The 25,384-nt window shown below is 37.6% G+C and overlaps 1 protein-coding gene across 6 annotated transcripts in view; it reads right to left on the bottom strand.

The window, feature by feature from the left end:
• Magi2 (membrane associated guanylate kinase, WW and PDZ domain containing 2) overlaps positions 1-25,384 on the bottom strand; it is a 1,413,820-nt gene that overhangs the window by 327,353 nt on the left and 1,061,083 nt on the right. For all 6 annotated transcript variants that reach the window (XM_074064888.1, XM_074064889.1, XM_074064891.1 and 3 more), the window contains exons 8-9: positions 7,842-7,963; positions 5,791-5,973 (exon numbers count right to left, since the gene is read on the bottom strand). In XM_074064888.1, the coding sequence (XP_073920989.1) occupies positions 5,791-5,973; positions 7,842-7,963 (305 nt within the window). The remainder of the gene's footprint in view (positions 1-5,790; positions 5,974-7,841; positions 7,964-25,384) is intronic.

The following is a 25,384-nucleotide window of genomic DNA, read 5'->3' as shown; positions in this document are numbered from 1 at the left end:
AGTGCCTGTTATAAGACAAGTCAGCTAGAAAATTCTAGAACATAAAATGTCAGAGGCATGATAGTTAATGGATTATAAGTTTGGGAAACAGCATTTTAGAGCAGGGGTCAGCAAAACTTTCTGTCACCTGGATTTGTAAATAAAATTTTATTGGAACACAGCCATAGACATGAACACACGAGCATATTTACTTGTTCGTGTGTTGTCTAGGGCTACTTTCACAATGGCAAATTTAATGACAGGGGCCCCTGACTGACAAAGCCTAAACTATTTATATTTGGCTCTTTGTTTTCACTGCTACATTTTACTTTATTTTTGCACTTAAGGAAAACAACCAATTGACTAAGCAGTTTCAGAATTGTTAGTGTTCAGTGATCAAGAAGGAAATGAAGTCAGAAGGCAAAGTTTTCATTTCCTTCCAAACGTATTATCCCAAGTATAAGAGAAACTCAAAACAAATATAACACTGGTTTTTCATATGCAAAGAGTCCAAGCAACAAGGTAAATGAGTGCTGACGAGCCATACTTAGCTCTTCATAGAGAGAGTTTGTGGACTTTTGTTCTAGTATGTTTCATGGACAAAATGGACTCTCAGTTGCTCCACAGAAACCCAGAAAGGCTAGGGATTAGGAAACATCTGATCTGAGTATAGTGAAGATCTGACCTATAACACACATGTGTGCCCAACTCCTACCATGTACCTCAAATTAGAGAATATAGGTGTCTTTTCATTTTAAATGGGTAAATAAAAATCTCTATAGAATAGAATAGACTTTCACATTCTACCCCTTCCTTATAACATATTCAAATTCTGCTACAGAAGTTATTCCAAATGACTCTTTGCTATTTCACATTTAAATATGGGCAATGTAGGATTACAAAACACAAGAGGACTATGCTCTAGGGAAATGACAATACAAGAATGAAGAGGATGATGTTATGGGTAACAGTGCACTGTGTTTGTGAGAGACATAATGGAAAGCCCCCAAGCATCATCTACACAACCAGCTCACATAGGATGATCAGTACTAAAAAAATGTGCTACTGGAAAAAAAAAGGAGACCCTCAAAAGTACCAAACCTGATGGTGCTTTTGGGGGAAAAATAGGATTATTGTAAGAAAGCTATTGCAGTAAAAAAAATGCAAGTGTTAAACTCCACAAGGTGTATAAGGGAAGCAGTGTATTTATGATATATTGCTGGATTCAATGCACAAATTTGCAAGGCCATGATAAGGCAAAAACTGCACAAATGTTTACTAAAATCGGTTGTAAAACTTCTGAGAGATCATGGGAGGGCAGATGGGGTATAAGAAGGCTAAAGCTTCATTTCTTCCTTAAATGAAGTAAGTAAGCTTATGTCAAGTCTAACCTGTTAAGTCAGTACAACTGTGTATAAGCAGAATTAAGTAAAAGTGTGAAGGTGTCTACCAAAACAAACATCTGAAAGAATACAAAGTAATTAATTGTGTATGGAATGTGAGTATAGAGGGTAGAGGAGCAGGGCAAGAAATAGTTTATGCATTACAAATACTTCATGCTAATACCACGTCCATGTCTTGCTTTCACACTAAAATATTTAAAAGTATGTAGTGCACATTCCCAGACACCATGTCCTGAAATCTGGACTCCATAGTTCTAGGGCAGTGCAATCTGCAGTTTTACAGAGTTTACCTTGTGATTTTGACAGTGTCTTTTACTCCTAATTTTAGGAACACAGACATTGGGGTAGCAACTGATCTTCTCAAATGAAGAAGAAATGCCAGGGGCTAAAGAATGCTAGGACACCCATCCTTTAGGGTACTTTCTTGTGATTAGATTAATAAAATGAGTAAACATTTTAAGAGGACAAATAAAAACTGACAAATTGTGACTTCATAATTCTATTCTTGTTTATGGGAGAACTTTTTCCCTCTTAAGTATGCTGAAAACCATAAGCCTTGATTCAAGAATTAGCCTGGGGGGGGGGGGGCGGAAATGTGAAACACTGCAACACTGCAACAAAGAAAGCTTTTTAATTGAAGGATGTTAGATACATGTCTTTCAGACTGTGGATTCTATGTAAGTCATGTTACATCAAGCTTGATATTTAAAACACTTAAAAAATGTTAACAGGGTCTCTGGTGCCTGATCTCTTAGATGTATAGAATACTTAATAATCAGAATTTGGATGGTTTCTGGGCATCAGGGTAATTTCTCCTGAGAAACCTTCTTCGGTGACATTATAGAACCACTGGGAATTGGCTCAATTAGTTGTCAAAAAGCAGCCAGAGGCACATTGCCCTTGCTTTTTCCTGTCCTTTATCCCTTCCCTGGAGTCAGTGTGAGGAAAAAAGAATTTCCCACACGTCCTTGTTGCTCTGGCGCAGGGCTCTGAGTCAACTTTTTGGCCAATCTACAGTAGATTTTCCTTTGTGTTCACATAGACCATTGACATGCTTTTCCCCTAAATTACAGATGACCTAAAAATGGAAACCTCTATTAAAATATTTTTATGTGTATTTCAATGTCAAATGAGACTGCTCAGTTTTTAAATAGTGATAAATTTTTTCCTGGCTGCAGTATCTATTATTTTTGTTAATTCTTGAAGTTTATTTTATATATGAATTCATTACAAGGAAAAGGAAAATAATTTTGGTCCTAATATGTAATTGTTTTTAAAATTTTATCCAGAGACTAAAAAGCAGGTTTGTTTTTGTTCCAATAGTTAGCCATCTTATCCAACATCATGGACCACTTCTTCATTTATAAGATATCCATCCATCCATCCATCCATCCATATACTTATTAAGCACCTGCTATTTCCCCAGCAATAGTTTAGATTCTAGTGATACATAAAGATACAAAATATCAGTCATAGAATAAAGCTTTATTTATAATTCGTTAAAAATTTATATGAGAACAGTGTTAGGTATAGGTTTACATGTATTTATGATTTAAAAATTTTTATGATATATGACTAAATATTGTTCTTTGATGCTTGGTACAAGTATAAATAGTTAATCTTTTCCTGTGATTATCCTTTTATTGTACACTTCCCCATAAACACACTGGTGATGAAATAATCCTACACATTGTGATGGCATAGAAACCTCTTTTCTAGTCTTTCCCACCCCTGTCCTTTTGCCTGTGCTATTGTCTCTCCTGGTAGCCCTCCTCAGGTGTCAATCTAGCAAATGTCAACTTGTCATTCAAAACTCCACCTGACCTCATCTTCTCTATGCTGATTTCCCTCAGCATCTCCTCCCCAAATTGATCCTTTCCCTCTGAACTATTTATATACTTAAGTACAGAATTTTATTATTGCATTGAAATAAATATAGAGTAACACATTATATCTACGCTGCAAACTTCTTGAGTATAGAAACATTTGTCTCTTTATTTTTGTATCACTATTAATTAGCAGAATGTCCAGTACAATCAGATATTCACTAAGTCTTTGCTGAACAGATCTGAAATGCCATTCCCTCTATTGTAACTTGTGGAATATCACATAAATGTGTTTACTTTTGTTTTTAAATCATTTCTCAATTAGAAGTAAACTATTACAAGTTTTTGAATATTTAATAAGCATTGTATTTTGTTTTTATGGACATGTTTTCTAATGAGGAAATTGCCACTCCTATAAAAGCTTAATAAAATTATATAGTTAGCCACACACTTTTCTTTCTAAAAATATCTGATGCTCACTCCTCCACCTTCCTGACTTTGTGCTCATCATGGTATTTTAGACTCAGCATATTGTTTTGTAATTGCGTGTTCATTTGTCTCAGAGCCCTCTTAGATGACAGCCAAGTCATCTCTATCCTTGCAGCCCTGGTGCACAGACTCTGAAAGGGAGGTACACAAAGATATGACTGAATAGGAGACAGTAGTTGACATACATCCTTGGCTCTCTTCTCTTCCCTTAGGAATTGCTTTGTGATTTTCTGTATAAGTTTTAAAATTTATATTATCATATTATTTTGTACTGGGGGTACATTTACAAAAATTCTTAGAATACATCATAGTTTGAATTCACCCCTTCCATCATTCTCCTTTATCTCTCCTTCCTTCATTCTTAGAACAGTTTTAACAGTTCTCATTTTGTGATTTTCTTAAGTGGAGAAAATCTGCTAAATTCTAAATAAAATTTGGCTTTGTTGTTGAATAAGGATAACAGACTGTGTGGGTAAGGCAAATTAGTAAAATGAGTAAGAAAAGAAAAGGATTTTCTGTGCGTGTATTTTTACTTTATTTTGTCTTTAAGTTTACTCTGAAAGAAGCCTTTTCTAGTTTTGAAAGATGGAGTACAGGGCTGAATCAGAGAAAAGTAACTAGGGTCTTTCTCACAAAAAGAAATGGATTTATGAACTGTATCACCGAAGTTCACAAGCTCTGGGGATCCTTTTCCCCTCTGCTAAAATGATATTATTCCCATGATTTCCCTTTATCCTAATGGTAGTCAGTAAGACTATTTTAAATTGAGCTATTTGATGTTTGTGACTTTGAAGATGTAGGTGCCTATAAAACAGTGATGGTGGACACTCTAATTAACTCTGGTAGGAAATCCTTTACACATGATCATTTCAGCAGCAGTGTTTGCAAAATGTGGTGAGCTAATTTTGAAACTTCATCACCATCTTTAGGGAGATGTAACATCTATTATATGCATTAATACTCACAAGTGAGTGGCAGTGACAAATATTCCCAACAAGGGAATCTTGGACAAAGTTACTTACACAAAAACTATTTAATAAATGACAATATAGCACTGGCTATTTTTTAAAATTAAAAATGTCAAATGAAGATCTAAATTTTATGTTGTTTCACCATTTGCAAACACCTTTAAAGCTCATGGAAGAATAATTTATAAACAGTCAGGTCGTATCAGTGGCAGGACTTTTCCCCCCAAAGTAATTCTCTAATTTGTGTGCCAACTAGCATCCACGATTTGAGAAAGCTGATACTGTAAGTTGAATCAATATGAAAATGGTGATAGATTATGTTTCTTTGGAGATATAATTACAATACTTTTAATGTCTCTAAGGCTCCATAAAAAATAACACTACAAAATTCTTAAATCAGCTTTTTAACTACACACGATCAAATTTAACTTCTTCATTTATTTCAGATAAGGAAATTAATATTTATAAGTTATGGACTCATTCAAAGTCATGGACTTGGTAGGAGAATTTAAAATCATACTGTGAACTCAGGCCTCATTCATTACTTTTCCTCTATTCTGTGCACTTCTCATCATTCACATTTTCCTGCCTTAATTATTTGCTTTTGTATTTTCATGTGAAATGAACTTCAATTATAAATTAGATAGACATCTAAGTAATCACATATGACAATTAATTTGTAAGGACTGGAAAAAGCTCATGCACTAAAACATTACATGGGACCATATAAAATTTTTCTCCATGAGAAAATATTTAAATATCTAACTGGGCAATTTAGCATGAGAATATTACCAGATTAATATAGATTTTAAAATACCAGTGGCTGAATATAAGTTAGAAAAGTATGAAACGTTAATCACATCCCAAAGAAGGAGCTCTAGAGATAAATGAGAAAAGTGTCAATCTCAAGGGTCCCCTGGATCCAGGAAAGGAGACAAAAAATAGTATTTGCAGTTGTTCCCAAATTATTTCAACTTGATAATCTTAAATGTGGGGAAACAGAATTTCACTTTTCCTAAACTAAAGTGACCTTTGGTTTTGGAATTAAAAACACAAAAGCTCTATATATTTGTCTTTAGAAAAATAATGCTGTAAAACAATTTTCTCAAGCATTAAGGAGCCTACCTGTTTCCATTTTCCCATCCTGTGCAGCAGGCCCATCTGGAATCACACTTTTCACCTGCAGAAACTCATCGGGCTCATCTCCACCAATGATGGTAAATCCAAACCCCATGTTGCTCTTTTTTAGGGTGGTGCTGAGGAACGTTCCCTTTAACTGGGATGCATCCCGGGTGAAGAGTGGTTTTTCTACATTGGCCAATATAAGTTAAAAAAGAGAAAAAGCATGTTTAAAGCAAGTTCTCAGACAAGAGAAAGACAGCCAATGAGCAGAATCCCAGGGGTAGAGGTGGGGGTCATGTATAATAAGGCAAGCAGGTGGTGACTGCAAGAGGAGCAAAGTCCCAAGCATCCAGGAAAGGTAAAAAGGCTGTTTGGTTTGGAGAGCACATTTTAGTCAACGTTAGCCTTCCTGTGCTTAAAAAGGGCTGTATTAACAGGCTGCCAGAGCCTTCAGATAAAAAGGACAGGAGCCCAAACTATGTAGCCTCATATCTAGATGAGCTCTAGTTACTAAAGACCTCAGGTAGGAGGTATGTGTGAGTGGGTGGACCTGCATAGAACCCTGGAGAAATAGGGGTAGAAAACTGCAATGGACTTTGAAAATCTTTTTAAAGAGAATAACAGCACAACATGTAAGCCTGAGTAGATGTCACCAATGGAGAAACAGTAGACTGTGGTCACATATCCAAAGGCCCAATTGGTTTAGGAAGAATGCCTGAATGTGGGACTGAGTTAGTGTTTGTTTACATCCTTATATTGTGAGATGCTACAAAGATAGCTAAATAAACAAATTTCTATTGATGCAGTAGTGTTCAGTATACCCTAAAATGTAAGCAAAAGGCAAGCCAATATTTCTAGGTACAATTATGAATGTAAAGATAAGACATTTTTTAACAATATGCTGACACACTCAAGTCATATGCCTCAATAATAGGAATAGAATTTGAAGCCACTCATAGTTTGCCCATCATGACTTTGTTTTATAATTGGCTTTCTGATCCGTAATAAATATATTTTATGACCTGTAATAAATATATTTCTAAGCTTATTAAATGCTTTAAAAATAATAGTTAAACTAGGAAACGGAATTAGTGTCTCCTTTAAATTTCACCTCAGAGAACTATTTTATGTAACACTTTGCAAAATTGTTACAGTTTAAGTGAAGGGGATTTGATCTTCATAATAGCCAAACTGTAAGCGACAACACAGTTACTTATTTAGTATGATACTTTGTTACATTTTGGATGAAATATCATAATGGAGTTTTACTTAATCCACTTTCGTATTACCTGTCCCTTTATTAAAAATAGGTTCTTTAAAATATAAGCAAAAAAGTCCGATGTAAAGTCTTCTCACTTATGTTTATCAAAGTCATGCTCACAAGCAGGGACCTTTACATTCATTCCCTTGGGCCTCAGTGGTGTGAAGGGAGCCTGAGAGCAGGCAAGTCTGGCTCTTGATGAGAAAGCATCTTCTATGCTTTTTATTTATGGGTAGAAAAGCCCACAAGACAAGAAGTTTGTGCAGCTACTCATTCCACTACATGGCTCCCAGATACAGTCATGTCCACAAGCAGCCTTGCGACATACCGAACGGCCGGGGCCTCCCCCCAAGGTCACGCTGATAGTAAGACAAGCCATTCATGCTGTGCGACCTCACTGGGGCAGTGCAGGGACAGACAGATTTGGGCCTAGGTAATGGTGATGAGGTGTTGTCTACTGTCACAAAGGAGAACAAGTGTCATTCTTATGCTCAGTCGTTAGAGGACAAACTTATGAGTCTCTACGAATTTCTGCAGTGTACAGTACCACTGTCAAAACCCATTAATTTCCACCTGGCAACACTCTGGAAATTCCTATGAGGTACTGCCTGGGGCTTTCGCATAATCTGTGGTTGCTGAATGCATTAGTTTAGAAACAATGCAAACACCGAGCAAAAGCTAATAGAAGGGTTTGAGGAAAGCAAGTCAATAATTTGAAACAGTCCCAGCATAGGAAGAGCAGTTTGTCAGATAACCTTCCCCTGGTGACACTGACGCTGACATGGCACAGTACCTCGGAAACCTGGGGCCTGCAGGGGCTTTGTTCCAAGTTCTGGGTGGAGCATGTTATGCTGCTGTAGCTTCCTTTTGGCTTCCAGGACAGGGTTTTCAAACTGTGTTCTTCTATTTATGTGGCTAAAAAAGAAAGTTTCAAATTAGAATAACAGTGGGGCAAAGACATTTAAGAGAACATGTGTACGGCTCTCCAGAGAGCAGGTAATTAAGGGACATGTAATCTGATTACAGCCAAGGGCTTCACCCAGCACGAGTCAGGCTTCTGATGGCGTTGTCCTGTGTACAATATGCATTTCTGTGACACATGCAGAACTCTTGGTAATCTATCATGTTATTGCATTTACCTCATACAGGATTCAGCTCAAGGAACCAGAATACGCACTTGCTTTCTGTTCTACTGTGTTAGTTTGAGATGAGTCTGATGCCTTAAAACAAATGGGCAACAAATGAAATTCATGCTGAATTGGGCTGATGAGAACAATATCAACTAAGTTTTTCATAGTTCCTCAGTCCAACAGGAGAAATAGACGTGTTCACAGGTGGTCTAGAACCAGAGTGCAGACTTTTTAACTGTCAGACCTGGATTGAAAGGCCTGGATCCACGACAAAGATTCCCAAGAATAATTATGAAAGTTATACAATACCTATATAGGATGGCTGATGCTGAAATCAGTATGGAATAGAGCATACATGTTATATATGTGTGATCAAGTCACTAATAACTTGTAGATATCAGATATAGAGGGGCTGGAACCAACTGTGGCCCATACAACCAAAGTCTCCTGGTATTAGAAAACTAAGCACTCCTATAACAGGCTGCTTGAAATTCAGAATTCTTTGTCAGGGCCAAGAGTAGGAAGTAACTATCCTGCCTAGTGCTAGTGGCCATATCATTCTTTCTCTAGACATAAACGCCCAGCAGGGGCTGACACTGTATAAACAGGATTAGGCTATGAAAGCATGAAAAAGAAAGAGGGGTGTTAAAAGAGGAACTGATAATTGTTAAGTATTTAACTCTGCACCAGTTATTTTACATAATATTCCTCTGTTAAATCTTCAGATCAACACAGCCTTAAATTCTAATTATTCCCATCTTAAAGGCAACAAGACTGACACACGGAGAGGTTTAGTGACATGTTCTAAACACATGCCTCATAAGTAAAAATTCTTGAATTTAAACATTATGTCTATTTCAATAATGAATCTCTTATCTAGGTACCTTCTCTTTCCACTTTATGATTTCACAGTGGCAAATACTTATTTTTAACAAACACATATACATACTCACAAATCATTTATTATGTCTTCTAAAAGTATACATCAGAAAAGAGAGCAGATTAAAAAAGAAAATGTGAACCAATTTTCTATTATTACAAATCAGATAATATTTGGAGAGACAGAAAAGTGGTTGCTGGGAACACAGCAAGACAATGGTAAATGTCTCATTCTTTCCTTGTGGAAGACAGAGCAGGACAGCTGCTGCAGAGTCTCATATTCAAATTCCAGCCTTACCACTTGATTGGCTGTATGATCTTGGATAAGTTATTAAGCCTGAGTCTTAGTGACTTAATCTGTAAAATGGGTGTGATATTGTCTTCCTTTTGGGTCGTTGTAAGGATTAAATGATGGTTAATATTAGTGGTTTTGAGCATAGAAGTGCTTAATAACTAGTAGTAGTTGTTATCACCATTCTTATCATCTTAATTGTCACTAGCATTATTTTCATCACCACCATCAAGAAAGTCTTTACTGGGGGACCATAAAGCACAAGGACCTTGCCCCGATCACCTCTGGTGTTGTTTATGAAACAAGTGCTATTTATAACAGTGTTCTTTATCAATGAAACCCACTGTAGGACTTCGAAGTATGAAAATTATTTTCCACTAGAAATAAAGTGCTACTGTAATGGTCTTGTGTACCCAGGAGCCAGCACTGCTTCAGTGTGCAGTGAAAGATGGCACGTGAGCTTTCAAAGTTTTCTCACTATAAACTCTGATGGTGCTGCTCTGTTTCAGAAGGGCTAGAGTTTAAGGCCTCTCTACTTTTCTCAGTTATTAGGTAACTTTAAACTTACTTGAATCTAGGTGGATGGTAAACAGACAAAACTGAAAATATATGGTCCTATTTGGCTACCAGAGTTGTGTTGCAAATTAGCTTTGAGCTTTCAAACTATTCAATAAAAGACAGAAAACAGTTATACTGTTTAGAATACTTACGATAAACCCAACCCATTTGTTCATAAAGACATAATATTCCTGTTTCTAATCTTGTGAGGCATTTCTCTCTAAGTCTTAAAGAGTTTTCTGGGATATAGCATTACAGCATCCTAAGGGATAATTTCATAATAGTGAATTGCATGGGTTGTGACCACCTCATCACAGTTTTCATGTTTATTTCCTTCCCTACATTGTGGTCTCTATGCCAGGATCATCTTTGTATATCAAACATCTAACACAGTGAAAGCAAATATTTTTCATTATATAACTAAGTGATGAATATGTTAAGACTTTTGTTTTCAAATATTATGTTAGAAACTTCAAAAGAACAAGAAATATCATTGAAATGTACTGAGTTTTTATCATTTCCTATCCGTCCTATTTCTGTTTTGCTATGTTACTGCTCATCATATGCATAACTTTATCCCTAGAAAATACATAATAAAAACTCTTCAGGATTCATGTATATATACAATAGGGTTCTTCCAACTTATCACTTGCATGCAATTATTTCCTTAGAAAATCAATGTGTAGCAACCTGCTTTATGGACACTATGTTGAAAATATTCCACTAACCATCCAAGTGAGTTTCTAGAATTCATGGAGATTGAAAATACCAACAAACTAATTTGGCATGCCTTGTACCCCACAAATAGTGGAAGCTGGGTGTGGCTTTGCTACCCTACATTAATTGCTACAGAACACTTACATTGTCACAAATAAAGACATTCATTTAAAGCCTAACATGCTCCCAAGCTCTGAAAAGACTCGTCACAAAGAAATATAGAGTAGCTGAATAGAAATGTCTTGTCTTCCTTTGTGTACAAAGGATGTGAAAGACAAAAGTCATCCTCTTCCTCATTATTTGGGCTCTGTGACATAAGTACTGGCTACTTCATCTAGTTTCCATACAAACCAAGAGCTCTTACTCTTTAATTATATCCAGTTTCTGTCATATTTTACTAAGAGACTCTTTAGATATTAAAAGTTAAGAGCGTAAGAGCCATAGGTGGGCTTATCATAACAACTTCATTTTCCCTCACAGAAAGGGAAGACCATTGATTGGATAAGCTTCCATGGAGGATGGCAAAGGGACCAGGATTTTCAACAGTGAGATTCTATTACCTTCTTTCTTTATCTTTCCATTCTGTCCCACCTCTGACTGTGGGATAGAAACTTACAATAAGTTCCTATATGGCAGTGCTTTGAAAGTCTGGATGTATCTGAGGAACTTAAACAAAAACCTGGATGACTCAGGCCCACCTTAAAATTCAATTGACTTCTAATCTAGAATGTGATACAAATATTGGCACCCTAAAATAAAGCTTCGAAGGTAAAGTAAATCCAATGTGAAGCTAAGGTTGTACTCTCCAGAACAAGAAGCTGAGAAACTTCTTGCCTGGTAAGAATAATGTGGAAATCTCTTTTCAATCTCTCTCTCCTTCCTTCCCATTCACTCTCCTCCCCTCTCTTCCTTCCCACTTCAGAGTAGTATAAAATGGAAGTTTCAGACACACACAGAGGGAAGAAAGGATTTGTAGCAGATTAGATGATACAATGCTAGAGGTAGTCCCAGGTCAGGATCTTGTTAGACCACCTTGTTCTTTACTGGAGGTGGAAATGGAGGAAAGAAATCCATACTGAGGCCATTAACTGACTTGCCACCAGTGTTCCCTCTTTATCCAGCTCATGTCCCACCTTGCTTCTCCCGGGTTTTGGAGACAGGCGCTTTTAGTGAATAGCTATGAGTGTCAATTTTGTACCTACTGGCCACTATCATACCATCTTGACTTCAGCTGATAATTTAGGACTAAATCTTTGTGTCAATGTGGAAGAGGGAACACAGCAGCTTTCAAGTGAAGGTTGTACTACAGGTAAAATGTTTCTAATATGGTCAAGGTGACTGCACTAATTACTCCAAGGCATGAGGTAGTCAGTACTCAGAAAACGCTTGTTGAATAAATGCATAGATGGAGTCAGGTATGCATGAAAGGTAATGGATATCACTGTTTTCCAGGCTCACTGTCTCATGAAATACACACTGTGACAGTTAAACTCAATGTGAAACTTAGGGCAGCACATGTGATACAACCATTCAGCATTTGGGTAAACACTATTGGAATCCCTCAAAGTAGAGAATCTTTCTAGATAGTCTAGTGATAGGAGAAAAAGTCATCCCACTTTGGTGATAAAATGTTAGGATGTGAGGAACTGATAACTTGCAGCTGCTCTCTTGTGCTACAATAGAAATATGGTCAGATGGAAAAGTACCACCTTAGCGATGAAGTGTGGGAGCTTTCAGGAGCCAGCCACTCCTCATCAGGATTCGGAAGACTGGCTTGGAGTTTGGTCTTGCATCTTAGCATGCCACCCCTTCTCTGCAAAGTTGCTTTGCTTGGTACTTCCGGAATGGACCCAGAGAGTGAATTTCTTATTTTCGTGGGATTACCTAAGTTTTCACTGACTCCAGTTCTGAGTCCCCACTTATTATCACCTCCCATCTGAATCCCTGGACTGCAGCTACTCTGGCCAAACAGATACATTGTGCATCTCCCACCCCCACCCCACCCTGTCTAAGCTGTACCCATAGTCATGTAGGTCTCAAGAGACTCCATGACATTTTCACTCCCATCAAGTTTGGGTAAATGGAATAAAAAAAAACTTCAAATGGAATAAAATTTACTTCATGCTTTGGACAACTGGTAGAGGATAATAAGCCCACAAGAGAAGCCCTTGTCACAGAGGGCGGTGTAGTGTAATTAGGAGGTTGGTCTCTGCAGTCTTGTTGCTCGATTTCACATCCAGATCCCTTCATGTCCACGGTGTATGATCTTGGGGACATAATTTATGCTCTTTGTGCTTCAGAATTTTTTTTAACTGTAAGTCTGGATAAAAATAATAGCATCCTTACAGAGTTGCTGTGTATATTGAAAAGTTAAAATGAGTAAACCATAGTGCCTGGGTGTGAAGTACTCAATAAATGCTAACTATCATGATTCATCAAATACTGATTTCTCAAACTCTCTTTGCCAGGCACTATGGTAAGGCTGTGGGCAGGGACAAGGATTAATCAGGCATGTAGTCTGTCAGGGGAGAGAAAACAAGAACAAAAAAAAGAATTATAAAATAGGGCTTACATAAAACAACTCATGCCTTATAGTCCTTTAAAAAGTTAAAATTTAAAAGTACTAGATTAAAGCTTAATGTCTTAACCACAACTTATTTTAAAATATGAGCTTTGGATGAATGGACAAATTGAATCTATTTTACTTGGAGCATTTTTTTTTTAAACAGAGTAATTGAATACCACATCTTGAAAGACTTCTTCCCAATTCTAACACTTAAGTGATAATTTCCTTCCTATAAATGTCCATTCATTTTTCCCTACTGTACCTGGGGGAATGTGAGGTTGCTTTGTGAATATAAGCGGGAAGACCTGAGTCATTAACATCTTACTTTCTCCTGCTCTTCCTGGTCATGCAGGGGTAGCCTTTGGGTCTGTAGTGACCATGTGGGAGGTAGAATCATGGTCCACTGAGAAGAGTCTCCTTGGACTGACACTGAAACTCAAAACCTAGTCCATCCTCTACTCCACAAAAGGCTGTTTCCCCAAATGTATATTTTCATGTAAATGAGCTCTCTTCCTTCTCTCCGTAGTAATGCTAAGCTATTTTTTAAGACACTGTTCTGCAATATATCTTTTACATATAAGAGGGATTTATCACTAAGGTATTACTATTCATTAATTGCATGGAAAATCTGGTATTTTTTTTCTAACAGACATGGCTGTGTATACTGTCAATCATGCCATGAAGTCCTCAGGACCTACAAGATACACAGACTCAATTCCAAAAAAAAAAAAAAAATTAGAGCCACTAGGCATTAAAAATGTTTTCTATCCATGCCTTCTCACTCCTATAAAACATCTCTCTAAAAGTCACTGCTGATTGCAGGAAGAAATCATTGTTTTCAAAGATGTTTCCAGTCTCTTGCTTCTAGATAAAAAGTAGTGGGTTATAGCATTAGAGACAGAATGAGATTTATATAATAGGAAAGTAAAAGACTGCAGTGGTTCAAGATCTTTCAGTATTAGAAGTAAGATTAATGTCTTCCTCCACTTGCATCTGCTAGCCCTGACTAAATGGTTCAGTCCTAAGTCTCATATATAAATTCATTAATTAATCCATCAGTATACTAGATACTGGGACACAACGATGAATATAATATAACCCCTTCCTCAGCGGGTTCCACTCCAGTGGGGGAGACACACAGTTGGATGGCCATCATTTGCCTAGGTTAAGGAGTATCCCAAGATGTAGGTTTTTCAGCTTTAAAATATGAGCAATACTGGGTCACTCTACAACTGGCCAGAAAAACATAATGCAAGGCAAAAAGTGTGGAAGTTTATATGTACAAAGTGAGTACTTAAAGGAAAAAAAGACAATTAGACTAATGGTCCAGGGAAAGTCTCATAAAAGAAGAGACACTTCAGTAGATTCTACAAAGATGAACACATTGTGCCAGGTAGAAAAAGGGGGAACTTAGGAAGAGGATGGTACATATAAAGGTGTTCAGCTGGAATATAGGGCTGGTGCACACGTGCATGCATATGCCTGTGTGGTGAAGTGGTATCGGAGTAAGAGGTGTTCAGAAGCTGATGCAGTTACTAGACCGAAAGAGTAGTTAAGGATCTCCATATTTTCATTGTGACTTTAAGTCAAATGAACTACAATAATTTTGAAAATCTCCATCTACATTCCTGAGCTTGGGAAGATTGTAAGATGAGTTTCACTGCGTCAATCAAATAGGAAAGTTGTGGTGACCCCTAGAATTCTCAATCATTTCAGCATCATTGCCTGGATACCTCCAATGTACTAGATACTGTTCTTACTTGGGGTATGAGGATGAAGAAATGTTCCGTGAGTACAGAATCATATCATCCAAGGAAATAACTATTTTGGTGTTCAGCAATGGTTGAGAATGGTGAGACTTGTAATATGCTTTATACTGAAATGGATTGTTATTGTTTAATAAATTATTTGAATTGTTCAGGCACTGGAGACTTATTTATGCCTTCAATGCTAACTACTTGGGAGGCTGAGATTAGGAGGATTGTGGTTCCAGGCCAGTCTGGGCAAAAAAAAGTTTGCAAGGCCCCGTCTCAATGGAAAACATTAGGTGTAATGGCATGCACTTGTCATCCTAGCGATGGCAGGAAGAGGAGGATCGTGGTCCAGGCTGGCCTGGGCAAAAAGCAAGACCCTATCTCCAAAATAACCTGAGCAAAAAGGGCTGGGGGTGTGGCTCAAGCAGTAGAGCACATGTTTAGCAAGCGTAAAGCCCTGAGTTAAAAATCCCAGTATCACCAAGAAATTTTTTTGAATTGTTAAAATGTGAAGTCACAGTATAACATAGGTCCACTGAACACCAAAAAAATGACATATACAACTGGGGACAGAAAAATACTTTGGGGCCTGACTCCAAGGAGAGCCAGAGAATTACCAAGGATACTCAGAACTCAGAATAGTGGGAAATCATGAAGGCAACATCACTGGTGTCTAGAATTACTAGGGATGGGGGATCCAGGAAAAGAATGTTACAGTAGAGATGGACAAGACTGGGGAAGACTGTGAAGGTCAACAGGTCAGACATTGACATTGCAAGATAACTGCAATTCCATACAGTATCCAAACTCCTCAGGTTTCCAAGTCCAATATTCAGAGATGAGAACAAGATTTAAAAAAAAAAAGGTATTGTTTTTGACTACTGGGTCTTTATAACTGTACATACCAGGGGAAATCAAATATATAACTCTTCCTTTTATAAGCTAGTAGGTGATGCAGGCAGGAGGGACTAGAAACAAAATTTTTAAAAACACGTTGACAAGTTTTAGATAGGAAAAGATCTGTTGCCTGGATGCTTAGAATCTGTGCAGTCTTTCAGTAATCTTGTTACTAGTAAGTAACCAGAAAGTAACACTCCTGCCTGGGGTGTGAGCAGGAGGTTATAATACTGAAGGATAAGTACCCTGGGAAAAGAGTAAGGGTATGGAAGAAATAAAAGTGGTAAGAACAAAGAATAAAGGTTCCATAGTACCAAGAACAAAGAAAGGTGACAATAAGTTGCATCATGGTTGTATTTAATAACTTGCTTATTTGGGACAAGTATTGTTGCCAAATTTTGCATAATTAACACACATGTCTAAAATTACACTATTACTTTAATATCAAAGCTTCATACAGACTAGATAATGATTTCATATAACTGTAATAGAAAATGTATTTTCAAATAACTTGTTTGTTCTTTCCCCAAATACAAATTTATGCCCCCACATTGGGCTGCACTTGGGTTTTTCATTCTGAAGCTTTAAATAAAGATGAAAGGTATACTGCTGTATATTTGAGAAGAACATCCAATTTTGTACACTTTTAACATTAATTAATTCCTGTTCAGTTCTTTGAAGAATGAATGCCAGCCTTGGAAAGAAAGAAGAGGTTACAGGGAGAATGGTGCATGTTAGAGAAGGGTGGAAGCTAACATTCACCTATCGAACACTTTGTGCCAAACCCTCAGCCACACAGGTTGCATGCTTTTAATTCACAGGCTCCTCAGAGAGGGTAAACAATTTTCTGAAGATCAAATGCAAAGGAGTAGATGCATGAAGCAAGTCCAGCCCTGTGTAGTGCATAACTCAAGAACATTGATTTACATGGTTCTCATTACAAGTATACATTAACTTCTCAAGTGAAATTACTTATGTATGGGCAGCCATGGGTTGTGCTGGGTAATTTGCAATATATTTTAGCAAAGCAATTCTTAGTTTCTTTTTATCAGTTTTTGTTACAAAACTGCAAACTTTTACAACATTGTAAATGACCTGCTGATACTCCAAAGACAAAAACATGTAAACACAGAACATTTTTGATATATTTAATAATTTTAGTTTTTAAGAACTTGGGGGTTATGTACATAGAAATAGTGAGCAAATATGCTTCAGTAGAAAGTATATATGTGTATATGTTTTGTATATTGAAAAAGTAAGAAATGAAATGGTCACAAGGATAAGAACAAGGAACTAGGAGACCCGGCTTTATGTAATGTTTTATTTAAACCAGAAGGATCTCTTTCAAGGGATGTCTTTCATCATCCCTTCAGACTACTCTTAACAGTTATGTCCTGAACTCTTTATCTGGAAGTTGAGTATGGACCATGTCTCTGGCAATTATAATATAAGGTGATGCTCAGCTGTTGTTTATGAGTAAGATGAAAGTGGTATGTGAGGGACAATGGAGGTAGTCAACAATAACTGAACTGTGTCTGTCTTTTTTTAAGTGGTACTGGGGCTTGAACCCAGAGCCTACGCCTTGAGCCACTCCATCCGTCAGCCCCGTTTTTGTGATGGGTTTTTTCGAGTTAGGGTCTTGCCTGGGCTGGCTTTGAACAGTGATCCTCCTAATCTCTGCCTCCTGAGTAACTAGGATTATAACCGGTACCCGGCTGAACTATATGTATCTTAGATCAAAGTTTGAATAGAGCACTCAGAGTTCTAGGCCATGTTGAATTCTGCTAAGGTCTAGTGATGCAATAAGAAATGGAAATATGTTCTTTTGTAAGGATTTCTTTGTATGGTAACTGGGCAGAGTCTCAAGGGCTGGTGAGAACTCTTCCCCTGACACTAACATTAAGCTACCTATAAGTGGCAGGCTTCTCATGCCACACATCCTATATTCACCAGCAGACTCTGGGCTGTGAGGAAAGAGACAAGGAAGAAGCACTACACTCTCTGGAATCCTCAAGCTCATATGTACCCACTGTGGCTCACCCAAGTGAAAGCCGTTTAGGAGTCTGAGTTGTGATTCCCTCTTTTTAAGAGTAAATCATGTTGGCGAGGATGCGGGGAAAAAGGAACCCTCTTACACTGTTGGTGGGAATGTAGACTAGTACAACCACTCTGGAAAAAAATATGGAGACTACTTAAAAAGCTGGACATCGATCTACCATTTGATCCAGCAATACCACTCTTAGGGATATACCCAAAAGACTGTTACTCCAGAGGCACCTGCACATCCATGTTTATTGCAGCACTATTCACAATAGCCAAGTTATGGAAACAGCCAAGATGCCCCACCACTGACGAATGGATTAAGAAAATGTGGTATCTATACACAATGGAATTTTATGCAGCCATGAAGAAGAACGAAATGTTATCATTCGCTGGTAAATGGATGGAATTGGAGAACATCATTCTGAGTGAGGTTAGCCTGGCTCAAAAAACCAAAAATCGTATGTTCTCCCTCATACGTGGACATTAGATCAAGGGCAAACACAACAAGGGGATTGGACTATGAGCACATGATAAAAGCGAGAGCACACAAGGGAGGGGTGAGGATAGTTAAGACACCTAAAAAACTAGCTAGCATTTGTTGCCCTTAACGCAGAGAAACTAAAGCAGATACCTTAAAGCAACTGAGGCCAATAGGAAAAGGGGAACAGGTACTAGAGAAAAGGTTAGATCAAAAAGAATTAACCTAGAAGGTAACACACACGCACAGGAAATCAATGTGAGTCAACTCCCTGTATAGCTATCCTTATCTCAACCAGCAAAAACCCTTGTTCCTTCCTATTATTGCTTATACTCTCTCTACAACAAAATTAGAAATAAGGGCAAAATAGTTTCTGCTGGATATTGAGGGTGGGGAGAGGGAGGGGGCGGAGTGGGTGGTAAGGGGGGGGTGGGGGCAGGGGGGAGAAATGAACCAAGCCTTGTATGCACATATGAATAATAAAAGGAAAAAAAAAAGAGTAAATCAGCATTGGGTGAGGGGTAAACTTCATTTGAAAATTTTATCTACCAATTGCCATCTTTGAGAGATTTCCCTAATGTTTCTAAATTACTCACTTCATAGCACTGTTTAGAGAAGCAAACAAGATGAAAAATATGAAAATGTTTAAAGTTGAAGCATTGCATATGTTTAATTTGATTTTAGTAGATTTGGAATATGGAGGGTCTGGGAGTCAAGTCTAACTTAAATATGGACAGTGTAAAGTCTCTCAATCCCTGTTCTGAGCTACAATTCTATCACCTACTTGCTTGATGACTTAGCTTCTTTAAGTCTCAGTTCCTCTGTTTGGAAAATAGAAATAATAGTGTCTGCCATAAAGCATTGTGATGATGATTGGATGAGTTTTACAAAATGCTTAATTCACACCAAGTGCTTAATAAAGGAAACTATTTGTCCAATGAAGTCATGCATGCCCGCAATTTCAGCACTTGGAAAGTGCAAGTTCAAGGCAAGCCCGGGCTACATAGCGGACCCTGTCTTTAATTATAATAATACTAATGACAGTAATTATTAATATTTTTTCTCTGGGTTGACCAATAGTTGCTAAGGAGGATATAATCTACATGTGAGATTAATGCCCAAACTAAATTACGAAGCAATATGGCAGAAAGAAAAAGATCTAATCATTTTATTTATCTGAAAATACAGATAAAAAAGTGAGTACTTTTAAAATTTGTCCAGTTAAAATTGGACAAAGTAAAGTAAGAATACATTAAGGGAAGTCTGCACCATCTATATGTGAATGTTTAATGTAAATTTGACCTAAGATCTTTACATTATGATCAATTCAAGGTGGTACTTAGTAAGCTTTCAGAAATCAGACATCTAATAAGTTTCTTGCATCTATGAGTTTTATGCAAAACTATTCTCTAGTGTTTTATCACAACAAATAACCTGTCTTTTTCTTTTAGTAGTCTACGTTAACCTTAGCCACAAAACAGATTTTTTTCTTGCCAATTCTGAATTTCATTTTACTTAGCTAGATTGAATTTAAGCATGAAATTTGATGATAAAATTTTTTGTGATTCACCCATCTTTATTATGCCATTAGTTGAGTGTACTGTAGTACAATTTCATCTAGTTAAACATGAAGTCATCTGTAATCACTAGTAATAAATAATGTTTAACGATGTCACTTTTTATTATGAAAAAATGGAAAACTATTTTCCCTTCAAACATATTCGATTCTGACAGTTGTTAAGAATACAGTTCTTACTCTTTTTGTTTAAAAATGTGTTCTTTATCTTTCTGACCTTTAAATGACAATCTCAATGTCACTCTTACATCTTTATATATCAGGCGCATTTCTATTTTTCTCCCATAGCTTGGTCAAAAGATTCTACTATAATAACCCCCCACTTTGGGAAGGCTCATTCTATAAAACTCATCTGATGGAACTGTTAAAAATCACCATCAAGCCAAACAAAAAGTAGCAATTGAAAGTAAATAGCTTTAGATTTTTAAGTATTCTTTTATCAGTAGCCATAATGAGAAAATAATAAAGCTTAATACAGGAAAACAGCCAAGTTTATCCATGTCAGCAAAAGGTGCAGTGAATATTTCTTGAACTACAACAGACCTTAGCAATCAACTAACCCAAACCACTCATTTAACAGACAAAAGCCAGGGAGGTTAAATGTAACTTTGCACTAACCTGTAAATTCAAAACCACGGATGCAAAAAGGACAATTATTAACATCACAGTCCTTGACACACAAAAGGAATTCTGAAAACCATTATTGGCATATCAAGGAAGAGATAAATTACAGTTTTCATGTGGGGGTGAGTGGCATTACATTTTATCTACTAAGGGTGACCGTCATCTGTTTTATTCAATTATAGGGTGCCCTAGAAATGGCATCAGTCTGCTGCTTCCTCGGTTTGACTGTGGCCCCATACCCTGATAATGCCAGCATCTCCTCATGCTGAATGTGATTTTACTTACATATCTATTAAAGATCTAAAGGACTCAAATGCCAGCCAACTACTTCAATTTCAGAAAGAGTTCTTTTCCAACATCAAAGTTAAAAAACAGCAGTTTTGTTTCAGCACACTACTTTCCAGCACGACTGTGGAAAATTCTGAGGAATTTTGAGGACAATCTTGAGTAGGTGCAATTTTCACTTCATGTGCTAACTTTAGAACTTAATCTCAAACTAAGAAGGACTCCAAAGTATGTCATGATACAGACTCTTAACATGAGACCACCTGCAGTTCATGCACAAGAAGCATGGCACGTTGAATGTGGAGAGAGGAGAGTCAATGGAGTAGAAGAGCTAGCGGTTTCGCTAATGATAGAATAGTAATGATCTGACTGTTGTACACCATCGGCTTGGCGACGAGATCAGAGCCATCCAGAGAGAGATGGCAGTGGGGCTATCTATGTTGTCTCTCTATAGGCTACTTGGGACAGGGGTCTGTCTTGCAGTAGGAGGGACAGCATCCCTGAAGGCTCTTAGGGTCTCTTCTCAGTGCAGGGTTCCCACTCCCCATGCAGCTCACATCCAACTCAAAAGTTGCCTGCAGCTCCTTGAGTAATAGGATCCAAGTCTAGACTATCTTTCCTGCCTCCTTTCACAAGGCCATTCTCAAGTTCTCAAAGTCCTACAGAAAAGACAGAGCAGAGGGAGAATGTGCAGCATGGTGATGTCTGCAGTTGTAACCAATCCTGCCCCCTCTTCCTAGGATGATGAGGACAGAGGGACTATGTACATATAGTACATGTGACTGTTTTTAGGATGTTCTTCCTGTCCTTGCACTGTCAGTGTTGGCACAGTGCTGTTGTGCTGCTTGCCTAGGATAATGCTCTAGAAGTGCCCAAACCAGGGTCCATTTTAATTTGTTAGGTTCTAAAAATGCTTAAAAACAAATGAGTGAACAACAATAACAACAACAAAAACCCCACAAAAGTGACTATGTTATAATCATCTTTGTTTGTAAGTATATTTGCTAAGAAAAGTTGATGCAACAGTAATAGTTCCTTTGTCAGGTTACTTCTGACCTATGACAAAACTCACTTTATTAGAATTATAAAAATATTTATGAAAAATACCCCTTATACATAGCTCTGAAATCAATAATTCATTGTTATTTGTAAAGTTCTCTTTGCAGTTAAGCCAATTTAAACCTCTGAGTGTCTAAAACATTTTTAATTTGGTCTCAGCTGATTTGTTTAGGTAATGCAGTATATAAGATCAAACAGTCTCTAATAAAAGTATATTTAATTACAGAGTCAAATTTTCTTCTATCTAGTTGGAAAGATATTTGGGGTGGGCCAGGGTAAACAGGACAGGGAGCAAATGCTGACTGCATTAGAATAAGCCAGTGATGGTAAAAGGTCTCACAGCAAGAAAAGTGACCTCTAAATTCGTGGAAGGGGTAGATGGATGCCAAGCAGATTGTGACCAGGTGGTACTGGTGAGGGGTAAGATTGGACATGATATTTCATTTTGTTTTGAAGAATCATGGTATAAAAATGTTTGAGAAACTCTTTCAAATGATCTGCAGTTGAAGGGTGGTACTAGGAAAGTAAGTCAATAGCCAGTTAGATTTATTCAACATGAGTGAACAGTATAGAGGAGGCCACATGGCCAGAAATGCTGCTGTAGTGTAAACAGTGTGTGTGTAATTATGAGACTCTCTGCTAATTTGTCACAGGGATCTTAGGGACTTGTGTCTCATGAGTTTTCTCTAGGTTGAAAGAATTGATGCCACAAGCCATAAAATTGGCATGGGTCAGCTGGAGGAAAGTAAAAAAAGATGTCATTAGTTAAAAAAGGAAGGAAGGAAGGAAAGGAAGAAAGGAAGGAAGGAAGAAAGGAAGGAAGGAGGGAGGGAGGGAGAGAGGGAGGGAAAGAAGGAAGAAAAGAAGGAAGGAAGGAAGGAAGGGAAGGAAGAAAGGAAGGAAGGAGGGAGGGAGGGAGGGAGAGAGGGAGGGGAAGAAGGAAGAAAAGAAGGAAGAAAGGAAGGAAGGAAGGAAGGAAGGAGGGAGGGAGGGAGGGAGGGAGAGAGGGAGGGAAAGAAGGAAGGAAAGAAGGAAGGAAGGAAGAGAAGGAAGGAAGGAAGGGAGAACTGATTATAGTTTGGTTGGAGATAAGGCATATACATACACACACATCTATATATACCTACATATATATTTATATACACTTTTCTAGCCTTACTCCTTTTGTTCAACTCTGAACTGAAAGCTTAGTGATTTACATGTATTTGTTCAATAAATAGAAGTACTCTGTAAAGCATAACAATTGAACAACCTTCTAACAATCATAACTGCTCTGATGAGAAGTCCATGCCTCAGCATAGCTTCAGTCTCCCTGGCCATATGCCTTTGGAGAGCACACTTCTCTTCGCAGCAGAAGTCTGGTTTCCTCATTTGCAAATGTGCTGATCGTCATCTGGGATGATGAATGTAAAAGCACATTAAAAGTTAAAGTATTCAGAGGCTGAGCCCACTCAGGGACTGTATCAGAACTCCCTATAGGAGTGAGAAGGGCTTTACCCAATGAGTTTGGTGAATTCCAGATCTGACAAAGCCCTCCTTCACAGATGGGGCAGAACTAAAGACATTTCCACACAAATAAAAATCTGTGATAGTTTTTAAAAAGTTAAAATAGTACCTTACTTATTATTATTTCTTCGATTTTTTGGGGGGGGTCAGTACTGGAATTTGAACCTGGCACTTTGCACTTGTGAGGCAGGAACCCTACTGCTTATGCCACGCCTCTAGCCCTTTTTACTCTGGTTGTTTTAGGGATAGGGTCTTGCCTTTGGCCTGACCTGGCCTGGACCTCAATCCTCTTATTATAAACTTTCTGCCATAGCTGGGATATCAGGCACATGCCACCATGCCTCATTTTTTCCATTGTAATGGAGTCTTGTAAACTTTTCTTGATCTGACTGGCTTGGAACGGTGATCCTCTTAATCACAGCCTCCCAGGTATCTTGGGATAACAAGCATATGTCACCATACCCAGCTATTGGTTTATCATCCCAATCTCAGCCTCCCAAGTAGCTAATATTACAGGCATGAGCTACCGATGGCAGGCTTACTTCTACTATTCTTATCACAAATTCCTGGTACATAAGATGACATGTAGGCTAGATAACCAAGACAATGTAACTCTCCTACAAGTACCCTGGGAACTCAAGCCCTTCAGCAGTCCCAGAAACATTACTCTCTTGCAGTCATTCCTTCCTCAATTTCAATGGCCTGTGGAATTATCAGTAATTTTAAGGAAATGCTATTAGTCAGTGTGGCACATTCTACCTATGAGATTAAGTTATATCTTTCTTTCCAAATAAATTTTTTATAGAATTATTCACTTTTTGGAGTATATTGTAATCATGAAAGTACTGAAAAGCCAAGTGATGCCAAAAAAGAGAAGTTTATCAATATTATTGGAAATACAAGATTAAAAATAACACTTATTGAGCATTAATTACACACCTATGTTAAGTGCCAAATACCAACTCTGGAATGAAACTGCCTACATTCAAATTCTGGATCTATTATTTAGTATTTACAGAAGTATCTGTACCTCAGTTTCCTCATCTAGAAAGTGAGGTGAATAATAGAGACTCCATTAGGGTTTATAGGACGCTTAGATCAACTGGAACCTATAAAACACTTAGAATAATAATAGTAACTACACAATAGACATTCCTCCCCTCTTCACTACCTTCTTGCTTCTTTCTTCTCCCCAACCTTCTCCATAGCCTGCCTACTCCAGGTCTCACAGCTTGGAAGCTGTAGGGTGCACACGGTACAACTGCAGCTCACACGTATGGTCACTAAGTGATAAAGTCCAAATGCTGCTTAGCAGGAATAGAGCTCACATCAGAGAGTCACTGAATAACCACCAGCATCTTTTTTTATATGAATTTGTAAGTTGGGGAAATGATCTCTTTGTGCTATTTAAAAGCATAAAAAGGGGGCTGGTGGAGTTACTCAAGTGGTAGAACACCTGTTTACTAAGCATGAGGCCCTGAGTTCAAACCTCAGTATTGCCAAAAGAAAAAGCATAAAAAGTTGTTTGAGTTTTAACAATTAGAGAAAAAAATTGAAACAGTTTGAAAAATTAATGGGTATTCTTGTGTGTGTGCATGTGTTTAGTTTTTTGCTTTTTTGGCAAAAACTGGAGTTTGAACTCAGGACCTGGTACTTGCTAGGTAAGTGCTCTTCCTCTTGAGTCACAACCTCAGCCTTTTTTTGGCTTTAGATTATTTTTAAATAGGGTCTCATTTTTTTGCCTAGGCTGGCCTCACATTATGATCCCACCTCCCCCTCTAGAAAATCTAGGATTACAGGAGTGCACCACCACACCCAACCCTTTTGTCTATTTCTAAGCAGAAATGTTTTACATGTATGCTGACTTTCAAAAAATTCTGAAGTTAGAAACTTTTTTTTTCCTGGAAAATGTGGAAAATTACTCAGAAGCATGAAAGAGAGAAATAGTCTTATAATAGGGTATTGAGTTAAA

Source organism: Castor canadensis, chromosome 2, assembly GCF_047511655.1.
Source record: "Castor canadensis chromosome 2, mCasCan1.hap1v2, whole genome shotgun sequence".
Classification (NCBI taxonomy): Eukaryota; Metazoa; Chordata; class Mammalia; order Rodentia; family Castoridae; genus Castor; species Castor canadensis.
This window is presented reverse-complemented; position numbering and strand designations above follow the sequence as displayed.